At 41.5% G+C, this 25,344-nt stretch overlaps 1 protein-coding gene across 3 annotated transcripts in view; it reads left to right on the top strand.

Moving 5' to 3' along the window:
- The first annotated feature begins 1,650 nt into the window (after positions 1-1,650).
- Positions 1,651-25,344, top strand: part of SRCAP (Snf2 related CREBBP activator protein) — a 46,583-nt gene continuing 22,889 nt past the window's right edge. Inside the window, exons 1-21 of one of the 3 annotated variants that reach the window (XM_080911986.1) lie at positions 1,651-1,702; positions 3,236-3,498; positions 6,221-6,472; positions 8,500-8,685; positions 9,003-9,143; positions 12,073-12,295; positions 12,410-12,687; positions 14,856-14,949; positions 15,367-15,456; positions 16,399-16,581; positions 16,664-17,001; positions 17,102-17,279; positions 17,537-17,673; positions 17,908-18,077; positions 18,209-18,401; positions 19,766-19,902; positions 19,993-20,179; positions 23,287-23,456; positions 23,798-24,063; positions 24,243-24,530; positions 25,072-25,236. In XM_080911986.1, coding sequence (XP_080768112.1) covers positions 3,445-3,498; positions 6,221-6,472; positions 8,500-8,685; positions 9,003-9,143; positions 12,073-12,295; positions 12,410-12,687; positions 14,856-14,949; positions 15,367-15,456; positions 16,399-16,581; positions 16,664-17,001; positions 17,102-17,279; positions 17,537-17,673; positions 17,908-18,077; positions 18,209-18,401; positions 19,766-19,902; positions 19,993-20,179; positions 23,287-23,456; positions 23,798-24,063; positions 24,243-24,530; positions 25,072-25,236 — 3,730 coding nt within the window. In that variant the 5' untranslated portion in view covers positions 1,651-1,702; positions 3,236-3,444. Of the gene's footprint in view, positions 1,703-3,235; positions 3,499-4,768; positions 4,878-6,220; positions 6,473-8,499; positions 8,686-9,002; positions 9,144-12,072; positions 12,296-12,409; positions 12,688-14,855; positions 14,950-15,366; positions 15,457-16,398; positions 16,582-16,663; positions 17,002-17,101; positions 17,280-17,536; positions 17,674-17,907; positions 18,078-18,208; positions 18,402-19,765; positions 19,903-19,992; positions 20,180-23,286; positions 23,457-23,797; positions 24,064-24,242; positions 24,531-25,071; positions 25,237-25,344 lie in introns of those variants that run through there. The other 2 variants (XM_080911985.1, XM_080911984.1) reach the window with 2 other exon arrangements.

The raw sequence follows: 25,344 nt of genomic DNA, 5'->3' as shown, positions 1-25,344 counted from the left end.
GGGGGTGGTGAGCACGCCCCCGAGGACGCAGGTAAGGAGAGGGAGACAAGATGGCGGAGGCTCCAGTTTCCCCTCCCCTGATGGGTGACTGCGCGCGCATCTGCGAGCGCCTCTTCCCACCTTCCCGGGGTGCTGCGCGCGCACCGTCAGCGGGGCCCTGGGGCCGGTGAGCGAGGTTGCCTGCGCGCGCCCATGGAGACGTGGGGGCGGGGGAGTCAGGCCGAGTGGCACCTGGTGTCGGAGCGTCTCCTTGCCCTCCTGCCCTTCTACGCACGCGTGCGTGCGTGAGCGAGCAAACCCCGAGAGGACGGACCCAGGTGCGCTTTTGCCCGCCCACCAACCTGCCTCCCCTCTGGGGAGAGGAAGAGGAAAGGGTGCATGAGACGAGTAGTTCGGGCGCGTGCCCACCATAATCCATTTAGGAGACCAAGACTTTGTGCACGAACTCTTCCTTCCCGAGCCTTTTGCGGTCTGTTGATATGGGGGGCGCTGACGGACGCGGACTTCGGAGTCCTGTGACCCAGTCTATGGGATTGGGTTCTGGCGGGAACCACCCCCCCCTCCCCCGGCCGTGCGCGCTGCCGGCTTACCCCGCCTCCAGCCGCGCACGCGCCAGCCCCTCCCCCATCCTGGCGCGCACGTTGGGTGGGGTGGGCGACCGTGAGGGGGCGGGGCTGCTGTCTGGGTAGCAAAAACTTGGCAGAGGTCAAGGGTCATGCTGGGTCAGTGTACTGAGGGGTACTGGGAGATCATAGTAAAGGCTGAAGTCAATAGTTCAGGCCTCATGGATTTAGATTTCCTCCAATGCTCGGAATGTTCTGGAGGCAACACAGCACCTAGATAAGGAGTTAACTGGGCATATGCTTCTGGGCCTTGAATACTTAAACCCTGCTTGTCGGCTGTTGGGTCTTTTGAGCCTTCCTCACTTATATCTGCTTAAAAAGCTTTCTTTAAAGTTCTTTGGCTGTTTCATCTCGCTCGTTCTGTATTCAAAGGGTCCTTTACTTTATTACCAACTATTTGCTTTTTGTTTTGGGGAACTCCACCCTTATTTCTGTTAAACTCTCATTGAAAAGGCAAAGAAGCTGTCAGGCTTCCAGGAGGATTTGTCAGCTTCTAGATGAGAGGTTTCTGTCCTTCATTTGTCTGTCGGAGCTTTAAGTGCTTTTAGCTTTTAAAACTTTTTGTTGTCATATTTGTCTCTGCTCTTATCCAGACAGAATGTACAACCCTGTGAAACTCTCCATACAAAACATGATTTGCTTTTGTTGCCACAACATGTACATATACCACATGCCTGCTTGGTGTCCAAACAGGCCTTAAGAATAATTTGGGTCCATTGGAATTGTAGCAACTGTGAGCTTCTATATAGGTGCTTTGAATGAAACTCAGGACCTCTGCAAGAGTAATACTCTTAAATCATTGAAGCATTTCTTCACACCCATGGCCTCACTAGCCCAGTTTACTGTCTTATTTTTCTGAAGCATTAGCTTTTCCTATTACTATTATATGAAATGACTTGGGTGTTTTTTAAAAGTTCAATAAAGCTGGTGTAAGTAACCTTAAATGGATATCGATTGACAAATGTGGGTTGTATCCTCACTGCTGCTTCCTCTCCTGTTTTAGGTGTGATTTCCTTCGTTACAGTACGGCACCGTGGAAGTGCAGACTTTCACAGGGGGTGTGGTCTCTGCTCACACAGGTGAACTCACCTTCAGATACAATTTCATGTGCTGATGTTAAATGGCAGAAAGAGTATGAAATAATGAGAGAATAGGTTGTGAATGGATATTTGCATGTGTTTTCTGTGGAGGGTTTGGTGGTAGTGGTACAATGGAACTGGGGCTGAGTAAGGGAAGGTGTTACCTCAGCATTACCAGGGAGAGCACTAAGAGCATTCTATTTTTCTGTGGATTTTTTTTTTTTTTTTTTTTTTTTTTTTTTTTTTTTTGGTTGGTTTGGTTTTTGGTTTTTTTTTTCTTTTTGTTATTGTTGTCCCCCCTGCCTCCCCAGACAGTTTCTCTGTGTAACCCTTTGTGTCCTAAAACTTGATTTGTAGATCAGGCTGGCCTTCAACTCAAGATTTCTGTCTCTGCCTCCCAGTGCTAGGATTAAAGGCCTATGCCACCAACCTGGCTTATTCAGTGTTGGAACATTCTGTATTGAATTTCTCCTACTATTGTTTTTACTTTTCTTTTAAGACAAGCTCACATAATTTAACTGGCCTCAATCTATATAGCTTGGAATAATCTTGACTAGTTTTGATCCTCTTGCCTCAAGTGTACCACCATGACACTCAATTCTGTGTGGTTCTAGGCATGAAATCTCAGGCTCTGAGGGTACTAGTCAAGTATCCTACCAAGTGAGCTTTGTCCTCAGTTGTGTTTCTCCCTGCTCCTCTGTTTTCCTTTTTAAGGGAGGGGTTCTCAGTCTCTAGTCCAAGCCAACTTTGAATTCATAACAGTCATTTTACCTTACACCCCAAGTGCTGGGATTATAGGCATGAACCACCACACCTGATATATTTTTTTGCTTTTTTTTTTTTTTTTTTTTTTTTTGAGATAGGGCTTATTTTTGTAGCATTGGCTCTCCTGGAACTTTTTCTATAGACCAGGCTGGCCTTGAGCTCGCAGAGATCCACCTGCCTCTTACCTCCAGAGTGCTGGGTGTCTGGCATATATCTTTTGAAATGAGATCTTATGTGTTTGAGGCTGGTCTTTAGTGCCTATGTCCAAACAATCATTCCCCAGTGTCCCAAATAGTTGTGAATAATAGGCATATATTAATAGTATGTTTGTCTTACCTTTTGGCTAGGCAAGTACTTCCAGGTATTTGATACATAGTAAATATCCAAGAAACATAAGAATAAGTAGCATGTTGAAAAAGGGTCTCATAGTCGATGTGTACCCAAGGATGACCTTGAACTTCTGGTCTTTATTTAAGCTTTCAGATTGAAGGTGTTTGCCACCCTGTTGGTTTTATGTAGAGTTGGGGATTAAGCCCATGTTTTATGGGTGCTAGGCAGAATCAGCTAAGCTACCTATCCTTGAAAACAGTTAACCCCAGCACTTTGAAAGCTGAGGCAGGCGGATAGTAAGTCCTAGGCCCTCCTGGATGGTAGACTAAGACCCTATCTGTCTAAAAAGCAATTATTTTCATAGCATTTAATTTTATTTCTACTTTTTTTTCTTTTCTTGTTTTGTTTCATTTGTTTGTTTGTTTTATCCAACTATAGGTACTCCAGAGGCTGGTGGACCTGAGCGGAGGCTGGGACGCCCTGGTGGGCCCCGGGCCCTGGAAGGCAGGTCCCGGTGGCTGGTGGCCCAGAATGAGGCCAGCTCCCAGCATGCCCTGCAGCCGGACACCAGCCACTCGGCCTGCAGCAACGGTGATAATAACCCAGTCATTCTTCAGGCATCCAGCAAGGAGCCTGGGAGTGGGACCATGCAGAGCAGCCCCTCCCCTGCTCATCCTCAGCTCCCAATCCTACAGACACAGGTTTGAAAGTGGGGAAGGTTCCATTGATTACTTTCTGTGAACTAATCCATGGTTTTGAGACAGAAGTGGTGTTGCAGGTCTTATTACCCACCTAAGTAGCTGAGTTTGGACTCTCTTTCGTTCTTGAATAGATGGTGTAACATGTCAAGACTAATTTTTTATTTTTTAATTGGGTTTTCTAAGACAAGAGTTTCTCCACCTACTTTCTTAGAACTTGCTCTATAGACCTCAGTGGCCTTGAACTCAGATCCATTTGTCTCTGACTTCTAAATGCTGTGATCAAAGGCACTTGGTTTCTTGCTTAGCTTCTGATACTTCTACTTTAGATAATAATAAGCTCAATTTCCAAGAGTACAGTATCTTGAAGGGGTGTGCTGGCCCATGCTTTAATTATAGCACTCAGAGGTAGTAACAGGCAGATATCTATGAGATCAAGGTCAGTAAAGACTACATAATGAGACCCTGTCTTATAGAAAGAAAGAAAGATGGATGGATGGATGGGCGGGCTGGCTGGCCAGGTGGCTCAGCAGTTAAGAGCACTGACTGTACTTCCAGAGGTCTCGACGAGTTCAATTTCCAGCAACCACATGGTGACTCACAACCATCTGTGATGAGATATGATGCCCTCTTCTTGTGTGTCTGAAGAGAACAACAGTGTACTCACATACATAAAATAAGTAAATAAATCTTAAACAAATCATCTTTAAAAGACAAAGCCAGGGGGTGGTGGCACATGCCTTTAATCCCAATACTCAGGAGGCAGAGGCAGTTCAAGACCAGCTTGGACTACAGAGTAAATTCTAGGCGAAACCCTCTCTCAGAATAATAAAAAATGAAAAAAGAGAGGTCTAGGCTAGGCTATAAATGGAAATTCCTCTAAGGCTTTGAGGATAGTTTAACTTCATTTGGAATTGGAACAGGGTAAGCCTTAACTGAGATATTCTTTCTTTCCTCAAACCATGGGAATGTGAAGGGGGTGGGGGCAAATAAGATGTGGCTTCTTGTGGGGCTGGGATATAGCTTAGTTGGTACAGTGTTTGTTATGAGCAAGGCTCAGGATTGGGCCTTAGGTTGATTCCCACTTCTGTGTGTATATATACTAGGTATTGTGGCACAGATTTGTAATTCCAATACTTTGCATGGTGGATCAGAACGCTTTGAGGTCAGCTGGGTAGTGGTAGAGCATACCTTTAATCCGAGCACTTTGGAGACAGAGAAGTCAGACTCTGATTTTGAAGACAGCCTAGTCTACAGAGAAAGTTTAAGATATCCAGAGCTAAACAGAAAAACGTTGTCTTGGAAAAAATAAAAAGCCAACAACCAAAGAAGTTGGAGGCCATTCTCACCTGAGCTGCATGTGACCCTGTTTCAAAATGGAGGTGAGAATTGGGAAGGTTTTTTTTTTTTTTTTTTTTTTTTTTTTTTTTTTTTTTTAATGTATTCCAGTCTCCTGAATGCTGGGATTATACACCTGTACCACTATAAATAGCTAGTTTAATTGATGTTCTGGCCTTCGAAGTTAAGTCCTCAAGCAAACTCTTTTAGCATTGAGCTATATCCTTTTGGGCTTTCAAATATGTTGCTGAGAGTTGAGTGCAGGGCTTTGCATGATCCAGGTAAGTAAGCATTCTGCATTGTTTCATCGGATTTGATATTTCGAGTTTTTCTTAATAGTTTTTATCCATTTAACTGAGGTAGGAATTTGAGGCATTATTTTTTTTTTAGAATTATTTATTTATTATATATAAGTACAATGTAGCTGTCTTCAGACACACCAGAAGAGGGCATCAGGTCTCATCACAGATGGTTGTGAGGCACCATGTGGTTGCTGGGAATTGAACTCATGACCTCTGGAAGAGCAGCCAGTGTTCTTAACCACTTAGCCATCTCTCCAGCCCAAATTTGAGGCATTTTGAGACTTCTGTATTGGGTTGGATTTCATGAGTGAGTTCTTTTGTCATATTTCAGTGGGAAATTGTTTTCCAGTTATTTCTTTTATAGTTGATACTGTGGGTACTTGGGAAGAGTTTTGTTCCATCTCTATGTCATCAGTGAAATTTAGGGGATTTTTTTTTTCTTCTGGTATTTATGGTAACTCAAATTGCATAGATGAATCTGCCATACTTCCTCTTTATGTGAATAAAATCAAGGTCCTAAAAGGACTATTAAATTTGAAATCATAGCATGCTTTTGATCATTGCACTCCTGAGGCAGAGACATGTGCATCTCTAAGTACATAGACTATCTCAAGGACAAAAAGAACAAAAGCATTGCGTATTATAGTAGTCTTGTGTAACAAACAAGGTTTTGGTTTTGTGAGCTATTCCTCTATCACTGTGGTAGAAGTCTTGAATTTGGGTAGTTGTATGTATCAGCATGTTAGTCTTTCGTGTCAAAAATCTACCAATAATTTAGCTCTACCATTTTAATTTGTTAAAACTTTTCAAGGCTGTTGTACTGGCACTAGCCTGTTAATCCAGCATCTGAGAGGAGGGTAATAAGTTTCAGGCCAGGTGCAGTAAGGCCTTGTCTTCAACTGTAGCATCCTCCCTTTGACATCCACCAAAAAGAAAAAAGAAGACAACAAAGTGTTTGTGTTGGTCAAAATGGGAGTGATACCTTATTTTGCATTTTGTTGTTGTAAAATGGAATATAAAAATGTATTTAAAGCATTTAGTACAATGCTTAGCATCCTTTTTCTCCATATTTTCCCCTTTTTTAGATGGTGTCGGACGGCATGACAGGCAGCAATCCTGTATCCCCTGCCTCATCTAGTTCTCCAGCTTCTAGTGGGGCAGGTGGCATCTCCCCGCAGCATATAGCTCAAGATTCCTCACTAGATGGACCTCCGGGCCCACAAGATGGTACCACAGTTCCTCTGGAGGGCTTCAGCTTATCTCATTCTGCTGACCTGGTCAACAGGGGTCCAAAGTGGGAGAAGAGCCATGCAGAAATTGCAGAGCAAGCCAAACATGTATGTATTGAGAAGGCCCATGAAGATTCATGACAGTTGACTTAAGTTCCAGGAGATCCAGTTCCCTTTGCTGGCCTCCATGGGCATCAGACATTCAAGTGGTTTGCAAACATACAATGGAGGCAAAACACCCATACACAAGTGAAAGAAAGAACATAACCAACCTTCCTTCAGCCTAAAGTGAGATTTTGTACATGCTAGGCAAGTGTTCCCCTTTTATTTAAAGGTTAATTTGTTATATTTTTTGTATATATGAGTACCTTGCCTACAGGTATGTATAAACCACATCCATCTCTGGTCTTCTTAGTGTTAAGAGAGGGTGTCACATCCTCTGGAACTGGGAGTTATAAGCCACTCTGGTGCTAAGTATCAAACTCAGATCTAAACTGCTGAACCATCTTTCTGCTCTAGGCAAGTGTTGTTATCAGAGTTATGTCCCAGTTTTCATTTTCCTTTGTCAGAATAGAGGTGTCTTTTTAGTAAGTATACTCTCGAACTTTCTCTTTATACAGCTCTGGGGATTGAACTTAGTTAGGCCTTTTTGCATTTACTAGGCAAATTCTCTACTGTTAACAGATTTAAAGAATTAGGTTGGGTGGCTCTCACCTCTAATTTCAACACTGGGAGATAAAGAAAGTGAACTATAATGGGATCAAGGCCACCTAACTATATGAAATGGCCAGTGTCTTAAAAAAAGGGGGGCGAGTTAAATAATAATTAAAAAAATTAGGCCAGTTGATGATGGTATACATTTTAAATCCCAGCAGTTGGAAAGCAGAGACAAGTGGATCTCTGAGTTTGAGGCCAGCCTAGTCTCCAGAGTGAGTTCCAGGACAGCCAGGGCTACACAGAAAAATCCTGTTTTGAAACTGGAAAGTAAAACATAAAGGAGCTAATCAAGGTAGCTGTATTCCCAGCACTCTGAGGTGATGATACAGGATCACAGAGTTTGAGTTAAACTGGACTACAAAGTGAGCTAGACACTATCTCAAAAAAAAAAAAAAAATGCAAAAAGCCAAAAAAATAAAAGCAAAAGAATAAATCTAAATAAAGAAGGCATTAGATACTGAAGTACTTTATAAGATGTTATAGTATTAAAACTTATTTTCCCATTTTTATCTAGTCTGTAGCCTGTGATATTTTAAATTAGACTGAAATCATATTCCTAAGAAGTAGATTTCTACAGTGCTAAGATCCCCTCTATAGTTAAGAAATAAGCAGGCACTTTCTTTGGAATATGTTTTCCTGAGGCTCATCTTTGTTCCGGGTTTTTCAGAGATTGTGTGAACAGAAAGAATATGAAATTATGACCTGGGTTTTATACCTATTTTACTTGTATTATGTTTATAGGTATTTGTGTGTGCGCTTGCATATGCTTGCATATGTCAACATTTAATTGCTTCTTTGGGTATTTTGTTTTCTTTTTTCTTTTTGAGAAAGGATCTCAGTATGTAACCTTTATTAGTTTGCTATGTGGAACAGTTTGGTTTGGAACTGAGTTCTGCCTGCCTTTGCCCTCCAGGATTGGGATTAAAGACATGTGCTACCAGGCTGGAGAGATGGCTCATCGGTTAAGAGCACTGACTGCTCTTCTAGAGGTCCTGAGTTCAATTTCCAGCAACCACATGGTGGCTCATACCAGAAGAGGGCATCAGATCCCCATTACAGATGGTTGTGAGCCACCATGTAGTTGGTGGGTTTTGAACTCAGGACCTTTAGAAGAGCAGACAGTGCCCTTAACCACTGAGCCATCTCTCCAGCCCATAAATCTTAAAAAAAAAAAAGGGGGGTGGGCATGTGCTACCTTGCTCGGGTTTCTATTTTTGATTCCCAGTTCTTTCCTAGCTATATACTCTCAGGAAAATCATTTAATTTTCTAGATAGCTCTCCATACCACTCTCAATAGAATCTGTTACCTTGTAGGCTTGTTATGAGCATAAAACACCAAGCCCATTCAATGGTCAGGATTCTTGCCATATGACTTGTATGTCTAGGAACTCTTAATCAATGTTATTACCCCACATTAGGAAGCTGAAATTGAAACTCGGATTGCTGAACTTCGGAAGGAAGGATTCTGGTCATTGAAAAGGCTACCTAAAGTGCCAGAGCCTCCCCGCCCTAAAGGACACTGGGATTATCTATGTGAAGAGATGCAGTGGCTCTCTGCTGACTTTGCTCAAGAGCGCAGATGGAAACGAGGTGTGGCCCGTAAGGTATGTCCTGTTTGTTGTAACGTCTGTATGTTTTCAGGTCTTTTTAAACCTTACTTAATGATTAGCTGGGAGGTGGTGCTGCACACCTTTTAATCTCTTGAGTTTGGACCAGCCTGGTCTACAGAGTTCTAGGGTGGACAGGGCCACACTGAGAAGCTCTGTCTTACACACACAAATAAAGTCAATGAATTAATATACCCCTCTTGGTGGTTTTTGCATTTAGAAGTAAGCCTTTTCTTGCCCTTGACTATGTTTGTATTTGATTGTGTGTATAGGGACATTTTATGCATTTTCATACTGGGTCATTATTTTTATAGGTAGTACGTATGGTGATCCGGCACCATGAAGAGCAGAGACAAAAGGAGGAACGAGCTCGGAGAGAGGAACAGTCCAAGCTGCGCCGGATTGCTTCTACCATGGCCAAAGATGTTAGGCAGTTCTGGAGCAATGTGGAGAAGGTGAGCAATGAGGCTGGAAAAATGGAGATAGCCCTGGACTAGCTTAGAGTGAGGTATATTAATAGGCCTGACTAAAACTTACTGAGGAACTAAACACTGCAATTCCAGTTCTTTTGACATTTCCCTGTGTACTGGACCTTCCCACCACTGAGTGTTACAAGGTAGAAGGACTTGGCTTCCCTTTCCTACCTTCTCAGTTAAAAGCACCCAACAGTCTGTTCCATAGTGGCAAATATCTACTGTATATTTGGGGGGTGAATAGGACTTCTTGACTCCTAGACCATCTATTTTTGCAGGATGTATATTAACATGTGTCCTGTTTATTTAATTATCCCTCCAGCCCCTATGTTAAGTTGCAATTAACTCTCCATCCTAACCCTCATCTCCATTATTATGCTTGTGTGGGCATCTAATCTGTAGATATTTAAGTCCAGGACTTAAAATGTATATAATATATGAACATCTAATAGAAGAGTTTCAAATAATTTTAGATTGTTTTATTATACAAATTGTGATGTAAAAAGTATTACATAAATAGTTGTCATACTATATTGTTTGGGACGGGTATTCTGTATTTCACAGGTTTTCTTACTATTTTAGCTTTAAGACAGGCTGTAATGTAACTCACATTATCCTCAAATTTGCTATATAGCTAAGGATACCTTGAACTCCTGATACTCCCATCTTCTAAGGGCCCTTTGTGTTGTTGCTGTTCATTTTTGCAGCAGGAATCTCAAGTAGACCAGGTTAGCTTCAAACTCACTGTGTAGCAGGGATTGATCCTTTTCCCTCTGTTTCCTCTCAAGTGCTGGATTATAGGAGTATGATGATTGGTCTTGAACTCATTTTTTCTTCGTATGCTTACCTGGCTGCAATGTTTATTTCGTATTTTTTGAGACAGTCTGTCTATGTAACGTATGCTGGTTCAGAGCCATCTTCAATCTCCTCCAGAGCCATCTTCAGTCTCAGAGTTCTGAGGATGTGCCATTTAACACCTAGGCTTGGAATGGGCGTTGGAGGGATTGACATTTGTTATTATCTGTGTATTTAGGTTTGGGGTGGGGAGACATACCACATCACACATAGTGGAAGTCAAAGGACAGGACAGTTTGTGGGTATCTATTTTCTGTTTTTGTTATGTGAGTCACAAGGATTCAACTCACAACGTCTTGATGTTGAGCCATCTTGCCTTTCTTCTTTTTTTGTGCATTTGAGACAAGGTCTCACTATAGTCAAGACTAGCCTGGAACTCCTGGAATTCAAGATGCCCTTGAACTTAGAAAAAACCTGTTTTAGCTAGCATGCTTAGGCGTTTGTTTGTGAGAGACATAACATATACTGTGCCTGGAGGTAAAAACTTTTTAAAGATTTGTTGGTGTTATGTATGTGCGTGTGCCTATATGAGAATTATGGTCCCTATGTATATACAGATACCCACATACCTACCAGAGCAAGTTGGATCTCTGGGAAATGGAGTTATAAGTTATTGTGAACAACCTGATATAAATGTTAGGAACCAAACTTATTCTCAGAAAGAGCAATACATGCTCTTAACCTCTGAGCCATCATTCTAGTCCCAAGTTTAAAAAACCTTTTTTTTCATTATTTTTAAATTATCTATATGTCTGTATATGGGTATATGATGTGCACGTGAATGCTGGTGACCTTGGAAGCTAGAGAATGTTAGATCTTCTGGAGCTAGAGTTACAGGCAGTTGTGAACTGCCTGATGTGAGTGCTGAGAATTAAACTTCAGTCCTGTGCAAGAGTAGTCGGTGCTCAAGCACTAACCTATCTCTCCAGCCCTCAGCCCCATTTTTAAAAAATTATTTATGTTATGTGCACATAAACCACAGCTGGTGTGTGGAGGTCAGGGACAATTTGTGGAAGTTGTTGGTTCTCTCTTTCCCACTTTGTGTATCTTAGTTAAACTCAGGTTGTTAGGCTTGGCAACAAATGACTTTACCTACTAAGCCGTTCCGTCAACCTCAAGTTTTTAGTTTTTGTTGTTGTTGTTTTGGTTTCTGTGGGATAGGGCCTCTCTACATAGCCCTGGCTGTTCTAGAACTCACTCTGTCAACCAGGCTGACCTCCAACTCACAGAGATCTGTCTTTGCCTCCTCAGTGCTGAGATTCAAGGTGTGTGTCACCATACCCACCTATGGTTTTAGTTTTATTAACCTAGAACTTCCTGTTGCTACGTTGTGCTTTGCTTTTGGTCACTGTCTTTTAACCTCCAGACTTTTTTGAATATATTTTATTTGAGGTTAATTCACACACCTGGCCATTTACACATGGTCTCTTTCTATTGCTTTGTTCTCCTTGTTAAGTAGTTAAAGAAGACAACACCACCACCCCTAAGCCCCCGCCTAAACCTAGGACTATGTTTATGCTAAGTATATTCTCTCCTACTGACCTACACTAGTAGCTGCACATACTCTGTAATTTGTTTGTTTGGATTTTTAGTTTTTGAAAATAAGACTTCTTTCTGTAACCCTGGCTGTCTAGAACTTGCTCAATAGACCAAACTAGTCCTGAATTAAGAGGTCTGCCTACCTCTGTTGATAATGAAATATGTGTGCCACCACTGACTGACTATTATTATTTTAAAGATCCAACTTATGATAGATTTGCTCATGTTTTTTAGCTCCTAGATACTTGTGTTTATTTAGTTTCTGACTATTTTCGCCTTTTTTTTTTTGTTTGTTAGAAGTTCTGTATAGATCACAGGCCCTTTAAAAATATATGTGTGTGTGTGTGTGTGTGTGTGTGTGTGTGTGTGTGTGTGTGTGTGTGTGTATATTTTTTTTTTTAGCTTTTTCTGAATGACCAAGCCAAAGTCTGGCATAAATGTAGTGTCCCTAAGTAACTGGCTGAGATTATGTAAACAAGTGATTATGGGTGACTGATGTCTCTTGTGATTATGGTAGGTGGTACAATTCAAACAACAGTCTCGGCTTGAAGAAAAACGTAAGAAAGCCTTGGACCTGCACCTGGACTTCATTGTAGGGCAGACTGAGAAGTACTCGGACCTTCTGTCTCAGAGCCTTAACCAGCCACTAGCCTCCAGCAAAGCTGGCTCTTCCCCTTGTCTTGGTTCTTCCTCAGCAGCATCTAGTCCTCCACCCCCTGTTTCTCGGCTGGATGATGAAGGTGTGTGTGCTCTTTGGTCCTATTACTCTTCCCCAAGTGCCCTTTCCAGAGCTGAAAACCCACCCTGTGGCTTGCAGGGCCCGTGGACTTTGTGACCTTGTTCTCCTGCTATAGATGGGGACTTTCAACCCCAAGAGGAAGAAGAAGAGGATGATGAGGAGACCATTGAGGTTGAAGAACAGCAGGAAGGCAATGATGCAGAGACCCAGAGGCGTGAGATTGAACTTCTTCGACATGAGGGAGAACTGCCACTGGAAGAGTTGCTCCGTTCTCTCCCTCCTCAGCTATTGGGTGGACCTTTTAGCCCCTCTCAAACACCTTCTTCTCATGACAGTGATACCCATGATGGGCCTGAAGAAAATATTGAAGAGGAGCCTTCTCAGGATTTGGAGGTATAAACAGAAGAGGTACAGGAAGGAAGTTTCAGAGGGGAAATAGTGGAAATTTTCAGCTCTAAAATCCTGGGCATATATTGATCCATGGTATTAAGAATCTGGGTTAAGGACAATTGGGGTTTCATCGCTAGGGAAGTTGATCATTTGCAAGCCAAGTTAAAGCCTACAACTGACAAGATTTCTTATAATGTAAGCATTTATTGTACTTAGAAAATTCCTAGGGGAGTGCTGGGGAGATAGCTTAACTGGTAAAGTGCTTGAGTTCATTCTCCAGTCTGCCATGTAAAAAAAGGCATGTGCAGTGGTTTGTTATAGTAGTCTCAACATTAAGAGGCAGAGATCAGAGGAGTGTTCTTGAGACTTGCTTATGTAGCTAACTCAGCTCCAAGTTCAATGGAGAGTGATTGAGACACCAAACAGTGAGCTCTGGTTTTCACAAGCATGCACAAATGTGCAAATTATTTATTTTGTGTGTGTGTGTGTGTGTGTGTGTGTGTGTGTGTGTGTGTATGCGCACACAAAAATTGTTAAGTAATATGAATTCGGGAGTTGTGATGGTCATCTTAAAAATCTTTGGGAGGAGGCTGGAGAGAGATGTATCAGGGGTTAAGAGCACTGGCTGCTCTTCTAAAGTTCCTGAGTTCAATTCCCAGCACCCACATGGTGGCTCACAACCATCTGTAATGGGATCTGATGCCCTCTTCTGGTGTGTAAATGTACATATAGGCAAGCTACCCATAGACATAAATAAATTTTTAAAAATATTTTAAAATCTTTTTTGGAGCTTATATAATTTCATATATCTTTATTCCAGTACTCAGGAGGCAGAGGCAGGTGGATCTTGGAAACCAGATTGGTCTACTTCAAGATAGCATGAGCTACATAGTGAGACTTGGTCTCAAAAACAAAAAAAAAATCTTTTGGACCTCTATATCATTGGTCTGTGTGTCTGCGTGTTAAGGTGGTTTTTTAAATTATTATTATTGTAACTTAAAATTTTATGACCTCTAATTTGAAATTACAAACACAGATTTGTTGTTTCTGTATATAGATATGCATACAAGATAGCAGATGCCAGCATAGGCTAGAGTCCTTAGATCCCCTGGACCTGGAGTTACAGATGGTTCTGAGCTACTTGAGAAGGGTGCTGGAAATTGAACTTAGGTCTTCTAGAAGCAGAAAAGTATTCTTAACCACTAAAATAACATTTTGGCCCTTGATTTAATTCTTTTTAAATTTCATTTTACTTACTTATTTTTGGAGACAGGGTCTAACTGTCATCTTGGCTGGCCTAATCATGTAGATTAGGCTAACCTAAAAAATTATTAGAATTGTGTCTGTATCTGTGTGTGTGTACATATGGAAGTCAGAGAACAGTTTTGTGGGATTACTTCTAACCTGCCTATCAAAGGACTGAGCTTGTTGTCAGGCTTGCTGATAACCATTTAGCCCCTCACTCTCTTCCCCTTCCTTATTTTGGGGAGTGGGGGTCTTGGGGATTGTTTGTTTTGTTTATTTTTGTTTTATTTTTGTTTTGAAAGAGAGCCTCATTAAGTATCCTAGCTCATTGTGTGGACCTCAGATTCAGAAAGTTCTGCCTGTAGATGTCTTGGATTAAGGTCATGGTCCCCCTTTATTTATTTTCTAGCACTTTTCACAGGTCCTTCCTTTGTCAGTGGGGTCAGGATTTGGTAGCTGGTGCTGAAAGAAAGCCCTTGATTACATCCTTGCCCTGATACTCTACCAGTGGCAGCTGTTACTCAAGGGAACAGTGATGCTCTTCTGATCTACATCTCTGCGTCTTTCAACTTTTTTGGTTTGGTTTGGTGTTTTAGTTAGGGTTTCTCTGTGTAACAGCCCTGACTACAGTGGAATTGACTTTGTAGACTAGGCAGGCCTCAAACTCACAGAGATTCCCTTGCCTCTGCCTCCTGAGTTCTGGTATTAAAGATAGGTGCACCACATAGGGCCTCATTGTTCGTTTTGTTGTTGTTTTTCTTTTGACTCTCTGCTGACATGGAGTTTACTGTGTAGACTAGGCTGGCCTCCAACTCAAGAGTTGCCTTTGTCTCCCCAGTGCTAGGATTAAAGGCTTTCACCACAGCACCCTTTCAACTTTGTGCTCATATGTTAAGTCCTTCCACTTTTTACCCTTTTCCATACAGGCAAACCCTTCGTCTTCCTCTGTCACACAGTGTAACAAACAGCGCTGGCATCCAGATGAAGATGATGAAGAGTTTACTGCTAATGAAGATGAAGGTCAGACCTCTTATGTTGTTTTTCTATTGTTGCTTTGTTTTCTTGAGACAGGGTTTATATTATGTTTCCATGGTTGTCCTGGTACTCTATATAGATCAGGCTAGCCTTGAATTTACAAAGATCCATGTCTGCTTCCCAAGTGCTGGAATTAAAGGCATATGTCAGCAATGCTCTGCTCTCTCTCTTTTAATTAATTAGATTTGTTTTTTGAAATTTTAATACATGTATAAAATACACTTTGGTTTCTTGTACCTTTCACCTCTGTCAACCTTTTGTCTTCCCTACAAGTCCCTTTCCTATATTTATGTCTTTATTTCGTTTTTCGCTGAAATTTTAACCCAAACTATGTGTGTGACCATGGTTTTAGAACCATCCTTTGGTGGACTCACCAGTGGAAACTTGATTCTCCTTTTGTAGCAGAGGATGAAGAGGACACTATAGCAGCTGAAGAGCAGTTGGAAGGGGAGGTGGATCATGCAATGGAACTGAGCGAGTTGGCTCGAGAAGGTGACATTTACCAGATATTTTGCTGAAAATCTGCTTGCTGTCTTTACTGTGTAGAAAATTGGTGGATAAATAGTTTCATATTTTTATCTTCCTATCTTCAGTTTTTGATTATTATGTATGTTTCTTGTGTAACTCAGGTATAACAACAAAAAGATTTATAAATGAAAGTCACTTAAAAGTAGAAAGTGTTATGATTATGGTAAGAGTTTGAACTGAGATCTCAGTTGAAGGAATAGCCACTGTAACAGAATATTAGTAACATTTGACCAAAAATTGAGAAGGATATTTCAGTGGCTCAAGAGACAACAGAAGGCTCAGCATTGGTGGCTCAGGCATGGTTTGGTATCCTGGGAGTGAGGATCCTTCAAGAAGGCTTGAGCTCACACTGGTTGGAGAGCCTGGACATGGGCACTGGCTCTGTCTGAGAAATCAGTGGAGCCTTCAGAAACAGTGAGAAACTTGAAGAGGATTGACACTTCTGAGAGCAAACTAGAAATCGTGAAGAAAAACTGCTGATGAGATCAGGCACCATGGAAAGGAAATTGAGTGTCTGCAGAACAGTGCAACACAAAAATAGAAAAGTCTAAAACCTGAAGATTAAATGCACACAGTTTCCCCCACTAAGTGGCCCATGTCATTGCCCACTTCAATAGATTACTTAGATCTGAGTAATTAATATTTGGTCAGTGTGCTATTAACAGATAATAAGTTATCAGCAGTGAGAGAAAAAAAAGGTGGGGAAGTTCACAGGTGTAGGTACTGTCCTTCTCGGGAGAATGCTGCACCTACTGTAGTCGATATCAGGATTGGTTTTACTAGCTAGTGCTAAAGATGAAAACTAGTCTTCCTGTATACCTGGGTGAAATAAACCAGTATCATTAAAATACCTGTTTGCCAATCCTCTCAAAGGAACTAGATGTTTACTTGTCTTTACCCTATCAGGTGAGCTGTCTATGGAGGAGCTACTGCAGCAGTATGCAGGGGCATATGCCTATGATGCCTCTGCTCCAGGCTCGGGGAATAGTGAAGATGAAGATGAGGTTGAAGCCAATAGTTCTGACTGTGAACCAGAGGAAGCAAGAGAAGTTGAAGAGGCAGCTCAAGAAGATAGTAGCAGTCAGTCAGGTAAATACTTGGCTTAAAGGGCAACTGGGAAGTGCTGGTGTTAGAGGAACAGCTTACCAAGAGCTTTGGTCTTCTGACTTAGATTCTGCTGAGGAGCATAGTGAGGATGAGGAAGATGAACATTCAGTGGAAGAAATGAGTGGGAGTTCACAGTCAGAAGATTCTGAGTCTGATGAGTCTGAGGATGCTCAGTCACAGAGTCAAGCAGATGAAGAACAAGAAGATGAGGGAGATGATGATGATGATTTTGGAGTAGAATACTTGCTTGCTCGGGATGATGAAAGGAGTGAGGTAGATGCGGGTAGTGGACCTCCCACCCCTGGTCCCACGACCACTCTAGGGCCCAAGAAAGAAATTACTGATATTGCTGCAGCAGCTGAAAGTCTCCAACCCAAGGGTTATACCTTGGCTACTACCCAGGTACCTACAACCTGTAGTTCTACTTTCCATCTCTTGACTTAATGCTTCCTACTAACAGGTGCCTTATTTCCACCGTGTGTGATAATTCCCTTTCTGTTAGGTGAAGACACCTATTCCACTACTGCTTCGGGGCCAACTCCGAGAATACCAACACATTGGCCTTGACTGGTTGGTTACTATGTATGAGAAGAAGCTGAATGGCATTCTTGCAGATGAGATGGGACTGGGAAAGACAATCCAGACCATCTCCTTGCTTGCTCACTTGGCCTGTGAGAAAGGTAGATTTTTTAACCCCCTTGGGACCTTGTGGCTAATTACTGGGGGGAGCTTGTTTAATGGTGATTTCACCTGCAAGGAAGTGAGTTACTTGTTTCTCTTATTGCTATCTTTGTAGCCTCATTGAGTTTAGTCAGTATCTACACAAAGACAGCATAAGTTCTGAGGTCTTAAGCATTATCAGAAAGATACTAGTTATTGTTGTTTAACCAGAGCCACAAAGTTTACATAGTCTTTCTATGTCTTTTTTGCTAAACAGGTAACTGGGGTCCCCATTTAATCATTGTTCCCACCAGCGTGATGTTGAACTGGGAGATGGAATTGAAACGTTGGTGCCCCAGTTTTAAAATCCTCACTTACTATGGAGCTCAGAAAGAGAGGAAGCTCAAGCGGCAGGTTTGGTTTTCCATGTGATCATTTCCCTTACTGGTGTTTCCTTCAGTTTTAGATCCTTTCCTCACATGAATTACTTTGCCTCATTTTCCTGTTGCTCAGTTCTCTTGCTGGTACTATTTCATTTCCTCCAACCTGATTTCTGTATTTGAGTACTGTAACATGTCTTTCCATTCCCCTTGTGTTTCCTGTGTGTTTTTGATCTCATCATAAGCTGTTTTCTATTTGACCTCTTAGGGCTGGACCAAGCCCAATGCTTTCCATGTGTGTATCACATCTTACAAGCTGGTACTGCAGGATCACCAGGCTTTTCGTCGCAAGAACTGGCGCTATCTCATTCTGGATGAGGCTCAGAACATCAAGAATTTCAAGTCCCAACGGTGGCAGTCACTGCTCAACTTTAACAGGTAAAGATGAATATGGAGATTCATGAGAGACTTGTCTTGCCATGAAGTATTAGCTGCCTGAGTCAGCAATATTAAGGATGCTTAGAAAGTTGAAATTTTACTGTCTGTTCTAATTACTTCTGTCTTTACAGCCAGAGGCGCCTGCTCTTGACAGGAACTCCCTTGCAGAATAGCCTCATGGAACTGTGGTCCTTGATGCATTTTTTGATGCCACATGTCTTCCAGTCTCATAGAGAATTCAAGGAATGGTTCTCTAACCCTCTTACTGGCATGATTGAGGGAAGCCAAGAATATAATGAAGGTCTAGTCAAACGCCTCCACAAGGTAGGACCCTATGTACAATGTAGTAAAAGTTAAAGGCAATGCTTAGTAAAGCTTTAAAGGGAGAAGTCAGTGTTGGGCTAAATTAAGTTGTCAGGCTGTAGTGTTGAAGAGAATAATCATTGCCAGGCTGAGCAGCTGTGCCTTAGTTATTCTTTGTTTTCTGTAGTTGGGGATGTTTTCCCCTTATTTTTATTGGGTCTTGATAATGTGTTGTGATTTCACTTTGTGCGGACAAATTTATTTAGATTTTTATTTGTATCTATATAGTGTTTTCCTCTGCATATATTAATGTACATCACACAATATACCAAGTGTTCAAGAAAATCAGAAGAGTGTAAATACTGTGGAAGTGAAATTGCAGATAGTTGTGAACCACCATGTTAGGAATTGAACCCAGATTCTCCATAAGAGCAACCTGAGCCATCTCAAGCCGTAATCAGGATTTATTTAATGTGATTTGATTATTGTTGTTTGTTTTGGAACTCCATATGTAGACCAGGCAGGCTGGCCTTGAATTCACAAAGATCCCCCTTTCTCTACCTTCTGATCACTGAGGTTTAAGGCATATGCCACTATCCTTTTGTGGTACTGGAAATTATATCTAGAGCATTATTGCATATGCTAGCTAAACAAATAAGTACTTTATTACTGAGCTGTATCTCTTGGCTCTTTATTTTGTGGGAATGTAGTGGTTGTCCCTGGTCCTCCTTTTTTTTCTTTTTGATTTTCAGAGACAGGGTTTCTTTGTGTAGCCCTGGCTGTATTGGAATTGATTCTTAGACCAGGTTGGCTTTCAACTCTCAGACATATGCCCTCTTCTGCCTCCTAAGATTAAACCTTCCTTTGGTTTTAGGAGCTTTTTTTTATCGTGTGATTGTAGGTTTATTGCCTCTAGAAATCTAGAATGTCAAAGCCACTTTTTTGTTTTTTATTAAGTATTGGCAATTGAATTCAGGGCCTTTAGGCCTGTTAAGAAGACTAATACTGTCTCACACATCACAGCAGATGATGATAGTACTGCACACACCTTTAATCTCAGCAGTCGCAGCCTGGCTTATTTTTGTAGTATGTAACATAACAAATACTTATTCCTCCAGTTGTAATTTGAATCAACTCTCTTTCAAAGTTAGTTTGCTCTAGGTTCATCTTTGTATGTTATTTATAATTATTGTTGTGTTTGTCTTCCCTGTCAACAGTAAGTTACATGAGAGGAAGAGACTTTGTGCCTAAGTGTAATTAATATATGTCATGTCTGATGAATTTTAAGCAAGTACTTGGCCTATCCTGGAACCAAGACATATGTAGGAAGACTATGGGAAGCATAGTGCCTACTCTCTGTTAGCACCCTGCTCATTTGTCTTTAGGTTTTGCGACCTTTTTTGCTGCGGCGAGTTAAGGTGGATGTTGAGAAGCAGATGCCCAAAAAGTATGAGCATGTTATCCGGTGCCGACTTTCCAAGCGCCAGCGCTGTCTCTATGATGACTTCATGGCCCAGACTACGTAAGAAAGGACTAAGGGTAGATCTTGGTACACTAGGTTAGAACCCAGGTAGCTGTCAATGTTCCTTACTTATTTTTCCTCTATCCCCAGAACTAAGGAGACACTAGCTACAGGCCATTTTATGAGTGTCATCAACATTTTGATGCAGTTGCGGAAAGTTTGCAATCATCCAAATCTATTTGACCCTCGACCTGTTACCTCCCCATTCATCACCCCAGGCATCTGCTTTAGCACCGCTTCTCTGGTACTCAGGGCCACTGAAGTGCATCCACTCCAGGTATGTAGTTACCCCTAAGGTTAGTGGTTTTATTTTACAAACTTCCTTCCTCTGCTTTACGGTCTGACCTTTTTCACATTTACTATTTCCCTATTTAATCAACTCTGTACTATTTTCATAGCATCATTATTCTTTAATCATGTGACCCTTGGCAAGTTAATTGTTCTAAACGTTCTTGTCCATCAATGCAGGGATTATAAGGCCCAGGTTACAGTGTGCTTGAAAACGAAGTTAATATTTTTGAAAACAAAAGTCAGGCATATCTACAATTATTTGGCAAATACTTCTTATTCCTTCTCCCACACCCTTTTTTTTTTTCTTTTTAAAGACAGGGTCTTACTGTGTATTCTTGGCTGGTTAGAAACTCACTATACAGACCATTCTAGCATCAAACTTAAAGAGATTCCACTGCCTCCGCCCCTCCAGTTCTGAGATTAAAGGCATACACCACTAAGCCTGGCCCTTTCCCACCTTTTTAAGAAACTATTTTACCTATTCCAGAATAGCTTAAAACTCTTGTTCCACCTGCCCCCCACCTTCTATGTGCTACGATTACAGCATGTCCCATTATTCCTGAATCCCCTAATTTTGTAATTGTGATGAAATACATTCAACAAAAGTATTCTTTTAACCAATTTTAAGTTTACATTTTAGTGACCTCAAGGACATTTATGTTGTGTAGTCATCTCAACCATCCATCCTCAGAACTGCCTTTATTTTTTTAAGCTGAAACACTGTGTTGTATATATTGAAAAACTATTCGATTTTTCCCCATCCACTGACATCTATCTACCATTCTACTCTGTCACTATTCTAAGTATATGATAAAATGGAATCCTAAAGTATCTGTGTATCAACACAGTGGCATGTGTAAAAAAAAAAAATTCCCTCAACCAATTTTTAAGTTAATATAACTTCTTACAGAGATTGTTAGGCCTGGAGTATAGCCCAGTTAGAGTTCTTGCCTAGTATGCAAAAAGCAGTGAGTTCAAGACCCATTACTATATCAACTGAACATAGTGGTCCATGTTTGAGAGATGTGAAGGTAAAAGAATCAAAAATTCAAGCTTATTCTCAACTGTATAGTTTTAGCTTGTTTCTGCAGTATCTGAGACTTTGATAACTGAAAAACGTGAGGGTACTTTTAGCTAGCCAATGGTGGAGGCACATACCTTTAATGCTGGCAGAGTCAGGTGGATCTCGGAGTTCAAGGCCAACCTGGTTTACAGAGTGAGTTCCAGGACATCAAGGGCTACACAGAAAAAAACTCTTAAAAAACAAAACAAAGTGAGGGTATTTTTATTGGTCAGACCATAGTGGTATAGTTTGTAATCTCAGCATTTAGAAGCATTATGTATAATAAGCTTTACATGTAGCAACTTTCCCAAATAAAAGTTCTTGATCATTAAAATGCTGTGGTTGGAAAGTGTATAGTGAAAGGGACACCGCAAAACATTTTATTAGCATGTATTTGTGTTCTCCAATGTAACCTAGATAGAGGCTAGCTAGGGAGATAGCTCCTTTATTCTTGAGGTTCAGAACAGGCCTATAGTCTTAGTTTCACATTTACAAGTGGACTAGGAAATGTGGCAGGTTATCAATAATCACCCATCAATCTCTAGTTCAGAGTTGACCACTGAGGGAAAATAGCAGACTTTCAGGATTTCTGTCAGAATCATGGAGCCACTTGTCCATGTAAACCTTGACAATAGCTGAGCCTTTTGTTCCCATCATTCATTTAAGTAGTGTCCTTGAGACTGATGAGTTAAGAAATCTGAAACTCATACTGGACCTCTCCCACATTCCTTCTTTTATTTATTGGAAAATAGTAAAGCAAAACTTGGGTTTCCCTTCATAGCTTAAAAGCTAGGATTGGCAATATCCCAAGATGGGCCATTAATGTCCATTGCAGTGGAATGCAGCTCTCACTACATGGCTATTAAGTATACAGGGTTCCTTTCCACACTAATCAGTTGTCCTATTTAGGGGAGGGCAACTGAAACTAGGACTCAACCAGGCCCACAGTTTTGTCCACTTCACTTGCTCACTTCTCTTCCAGAATATATGCTAGCCTTATTTTGACTTTGAAGAATTGGCTCACTGTGGGGGCTAGCAGCCTGGGAGTTTTTGTAGGGCTGGCCAGCAGGGTGGAAAACAAGGAATTCCAGGTGAGAGTTTTTGTTGGAGAAGCCAAAGCCAAACAGGGCTTCAAATGCTCTTCTCAGACAGATTTCTTAAGACTAAATAGAATTTCATTATGTGGATAATGCCGCATTTTATTTATGTATCTCTCAGTGGACATATGGCTTGTTTCTAACTTTTAAATGAATTGAATTTTTAAAAATTTGTTTGAGACAGGGTGTGGCTATGTACAGGTCATCCTTGAACCCAGGATCTCTCAAACTCCTGAATGCTGGGGTTGGTTACAGGCCTTCATTGCCATACCCAGCCTACCTTTTATCTCTTATAATCAGTGCGGCCATAAATACAGCAGTCTGTTTGAGTCCCTGCTTTCTATTTGAGTCTGTGCCCAAAAATGAAGTTGCTAGGTTATGTGCTAATTTTATTTCTAATGTTTTGAGGAGCTGCCTTATTTATCCCTAGCTGCTGCTATATATTTCACATTGATTTTACATCTCTATCAGCAATGTTACAGGGGTTCTGTTCACATCCTTTCCAGGGTTTTTAAAATAGTAGCCATGTTAATGTGTGAAGTGTTAATTTATTGTAGTTTTGATTTGCATTTCTCTAATAAGTAACCTCAGCATTTTTTCAAGTGATTATTGATTATTTATATGTCATTGGAGATGTTTATATCCAAGACATTGTTGATTGGTTTTTTTAAAAACCAGTTGTTTTGTCATTAAGCTGGAATTTTTATATATTCTGGAAATTAACCTCTGTTAGAGACGTGATGTATACTTTATCCTTTCTATGGGTTGCCTGTTACTCTGTGTTTTTCTATACATATCATTTACATTGCTTAATGTCCATTTTGTTGGTTTTTTTTTTTTTTTTTTTGTTTTGTTTTTTGTTTTACTTTTGGAGTCATACCCAAGACATTATTACCAAAATGGTTCCATGCTTTGTGCTTCTTCTTGTGGCAGCGAATTGACATGGGTCGGTTTGATCTTATTGGCCTGGAGGGTCGAGTCTCTCGGTATGAGGCTGATACATTTCTGCCCCGCCACCGTCTTTCCCGTCGAATACTGTTAGAGATAGCTACTGCTCCTGATCCTCCACCTCGTCCCAAGCCAGTGAAGATGAAGGTCAACAGGTACATGCATTAAGAAATAAGGGGATGGGTTTCTTGAAATACAGGAATTAGAATAGAGAGACTTGTAAGTTAGGTTAGTTTATGCAGCTTTCATCAGAGTGTGCTGCAGTACAGGAGTTTAGGAAGCAGAATGATGGGAGAATTCTGGGAGGTACTTCTCTGTTGCTTGTGTTTTTGTTCCCTCTTCGTGTTACTTTCTGGTTATCTCTGATTTCCTGCCCCACTTTATCCTTAAGGTGGTCTCCTTTCTTTGCTTGTATAGGTTTTCTGTCTTGTCTTAATTTCTTTTGTTACTTACTTTCCTTCTGTTTCTATTTAACCTTTTGATTTTTTCCTCATAGGATGCTGCAGCCAGTGCCCAAGCAAGAAGGCCGTACAGTGGTGGTGGTGAACAGCCCACGGGCTCCCCTTGGCCCTGTCCCAGTCCGCCCCCCTCCAGGCCCGGAGATCTCAGCCCAGCCCACTCTTGGTCCAGTTCCTCCAGTGTTGCCAGCACCACTCATGGTGTCGGCTTCTCCTGCCGGAACCCCAGTTGTTCCTGCATCCCGGCCTCCTGGACCTGTTCTCTTGTCTCCCTTGCAGCCAAATACTGGTCCTCTCCCCCAGGGTGAGTTAAAAGGAAACCAGTGTAATGGGATTACTTCTGGGTATGAAGCAGTGAAATTAAATAGTTGCAGGATTAGGGAGCATAGTGTTCAGTAGGCTAGAAGCAACAGTAATGTGGAGGAATTTCAGCCCAGTTAAGGTGTTTGTCAAGCTGTATCTGACAGATGTTTGTATCTGCAGTGTTGCCATCCCCCATGGGAGTCATGAGTGGCACCTCACAGCCTCCCACACCAACCTTGTCACTGAAGTCAGCCCCACCTGCCCCAGTTCGCCTGAGCCCAGCTCCACCTCCAGGTTCCTCCAGCCTGTTGAAGCCCCTCACAGTGCCACCAGGCTACACTTTATCTCCTGTTGCTGCTACCACCACCTCCTCCACCATAGCAACTGTTACCACTACAGCAGTGCCAGCTCCAAATTCTACACCACAACGCCTCATCTTATCTCCTGAAATGCAGGCTCGTCTGCCTTGTAAGTTATCAGGGCTATGTGATGAGGGTCTTTTTAGAGAGATGTAGGAAAAGAGGAATAAGAGAACATAAAAATTTAGACAACTAATTCACATTAGGTATTTTGCTCAATAATTTTAAAAAATAATGAAGAAACATCAAGGAATTGACTATTTGTGACAAGATGGCCCATAGATGAGTAAATAGTGGTAAGCTTAGCAACGTAAATACTGGCAGGTGGTGCTGACTCAAGGGTAAATTACTTACCCAGTATGTGTAAAGCCAGTGTTCAGTTTTCTGGGTGGAGGGAGAGGGAGAGAGCAAGAGATAGTAAAGAAGTGGTACAGAGCAAGAAGTAGTGGTTATATGTCTGGTAGCAGGCCACTAGAGAATGTAAAAGAGATTATAGACAGATGGCATTGGCCACAAAGTAGAGGTTTACTTTGTTGAACATGGCAAATTATGGGAAAAATTTAGATTCAGAAGTGATGTATACCTTGTTGGGGTCTGAGATGTGGTTTTAGACATGTGCTCTGTGTATATAAGGCTTTCTCTGTTTGTAGCTGGAGAAGTGGTCAGCATTGGACAGTTGGCTTCCTTGGCACAACGTCCAATGACTAGTGCTGGGGGAAGCAAACCTCTCACCTTCCAAATCCAGGGCAACAAACTGACTTTGACTGGTGCCCAGGTGCGCCAGCTTGCTGTGGGGCAGCCCCGCCCGCTGCAAAGTAGGTAAAACCCACCCCCTGTCCTGCCTTTTTCCTCTTTACTCTGTCTTTGTTTGTGATTCTTCTTAGATGTCGGCCTTAATGTTTCTTAGCTTTGGTGGGTAGGGC

Source organism: Micromys minutus (genome assembly GCF_963924665.1).
Source record: "Micromys minutus genome assembly, chromosome: 2".
In the NCBI taxonomy this organism is placed as follows: domain Eukaryota; kingdom Metazoa; phylum Chordata; class Mammalia; order Rodentia; family Muridae; genus Micromys; species Micromys minutus.
Note: the sequence above shows the minus strand (reverse complement) of the source record. Positions and strands in the feature narration are given on the sequence as shown.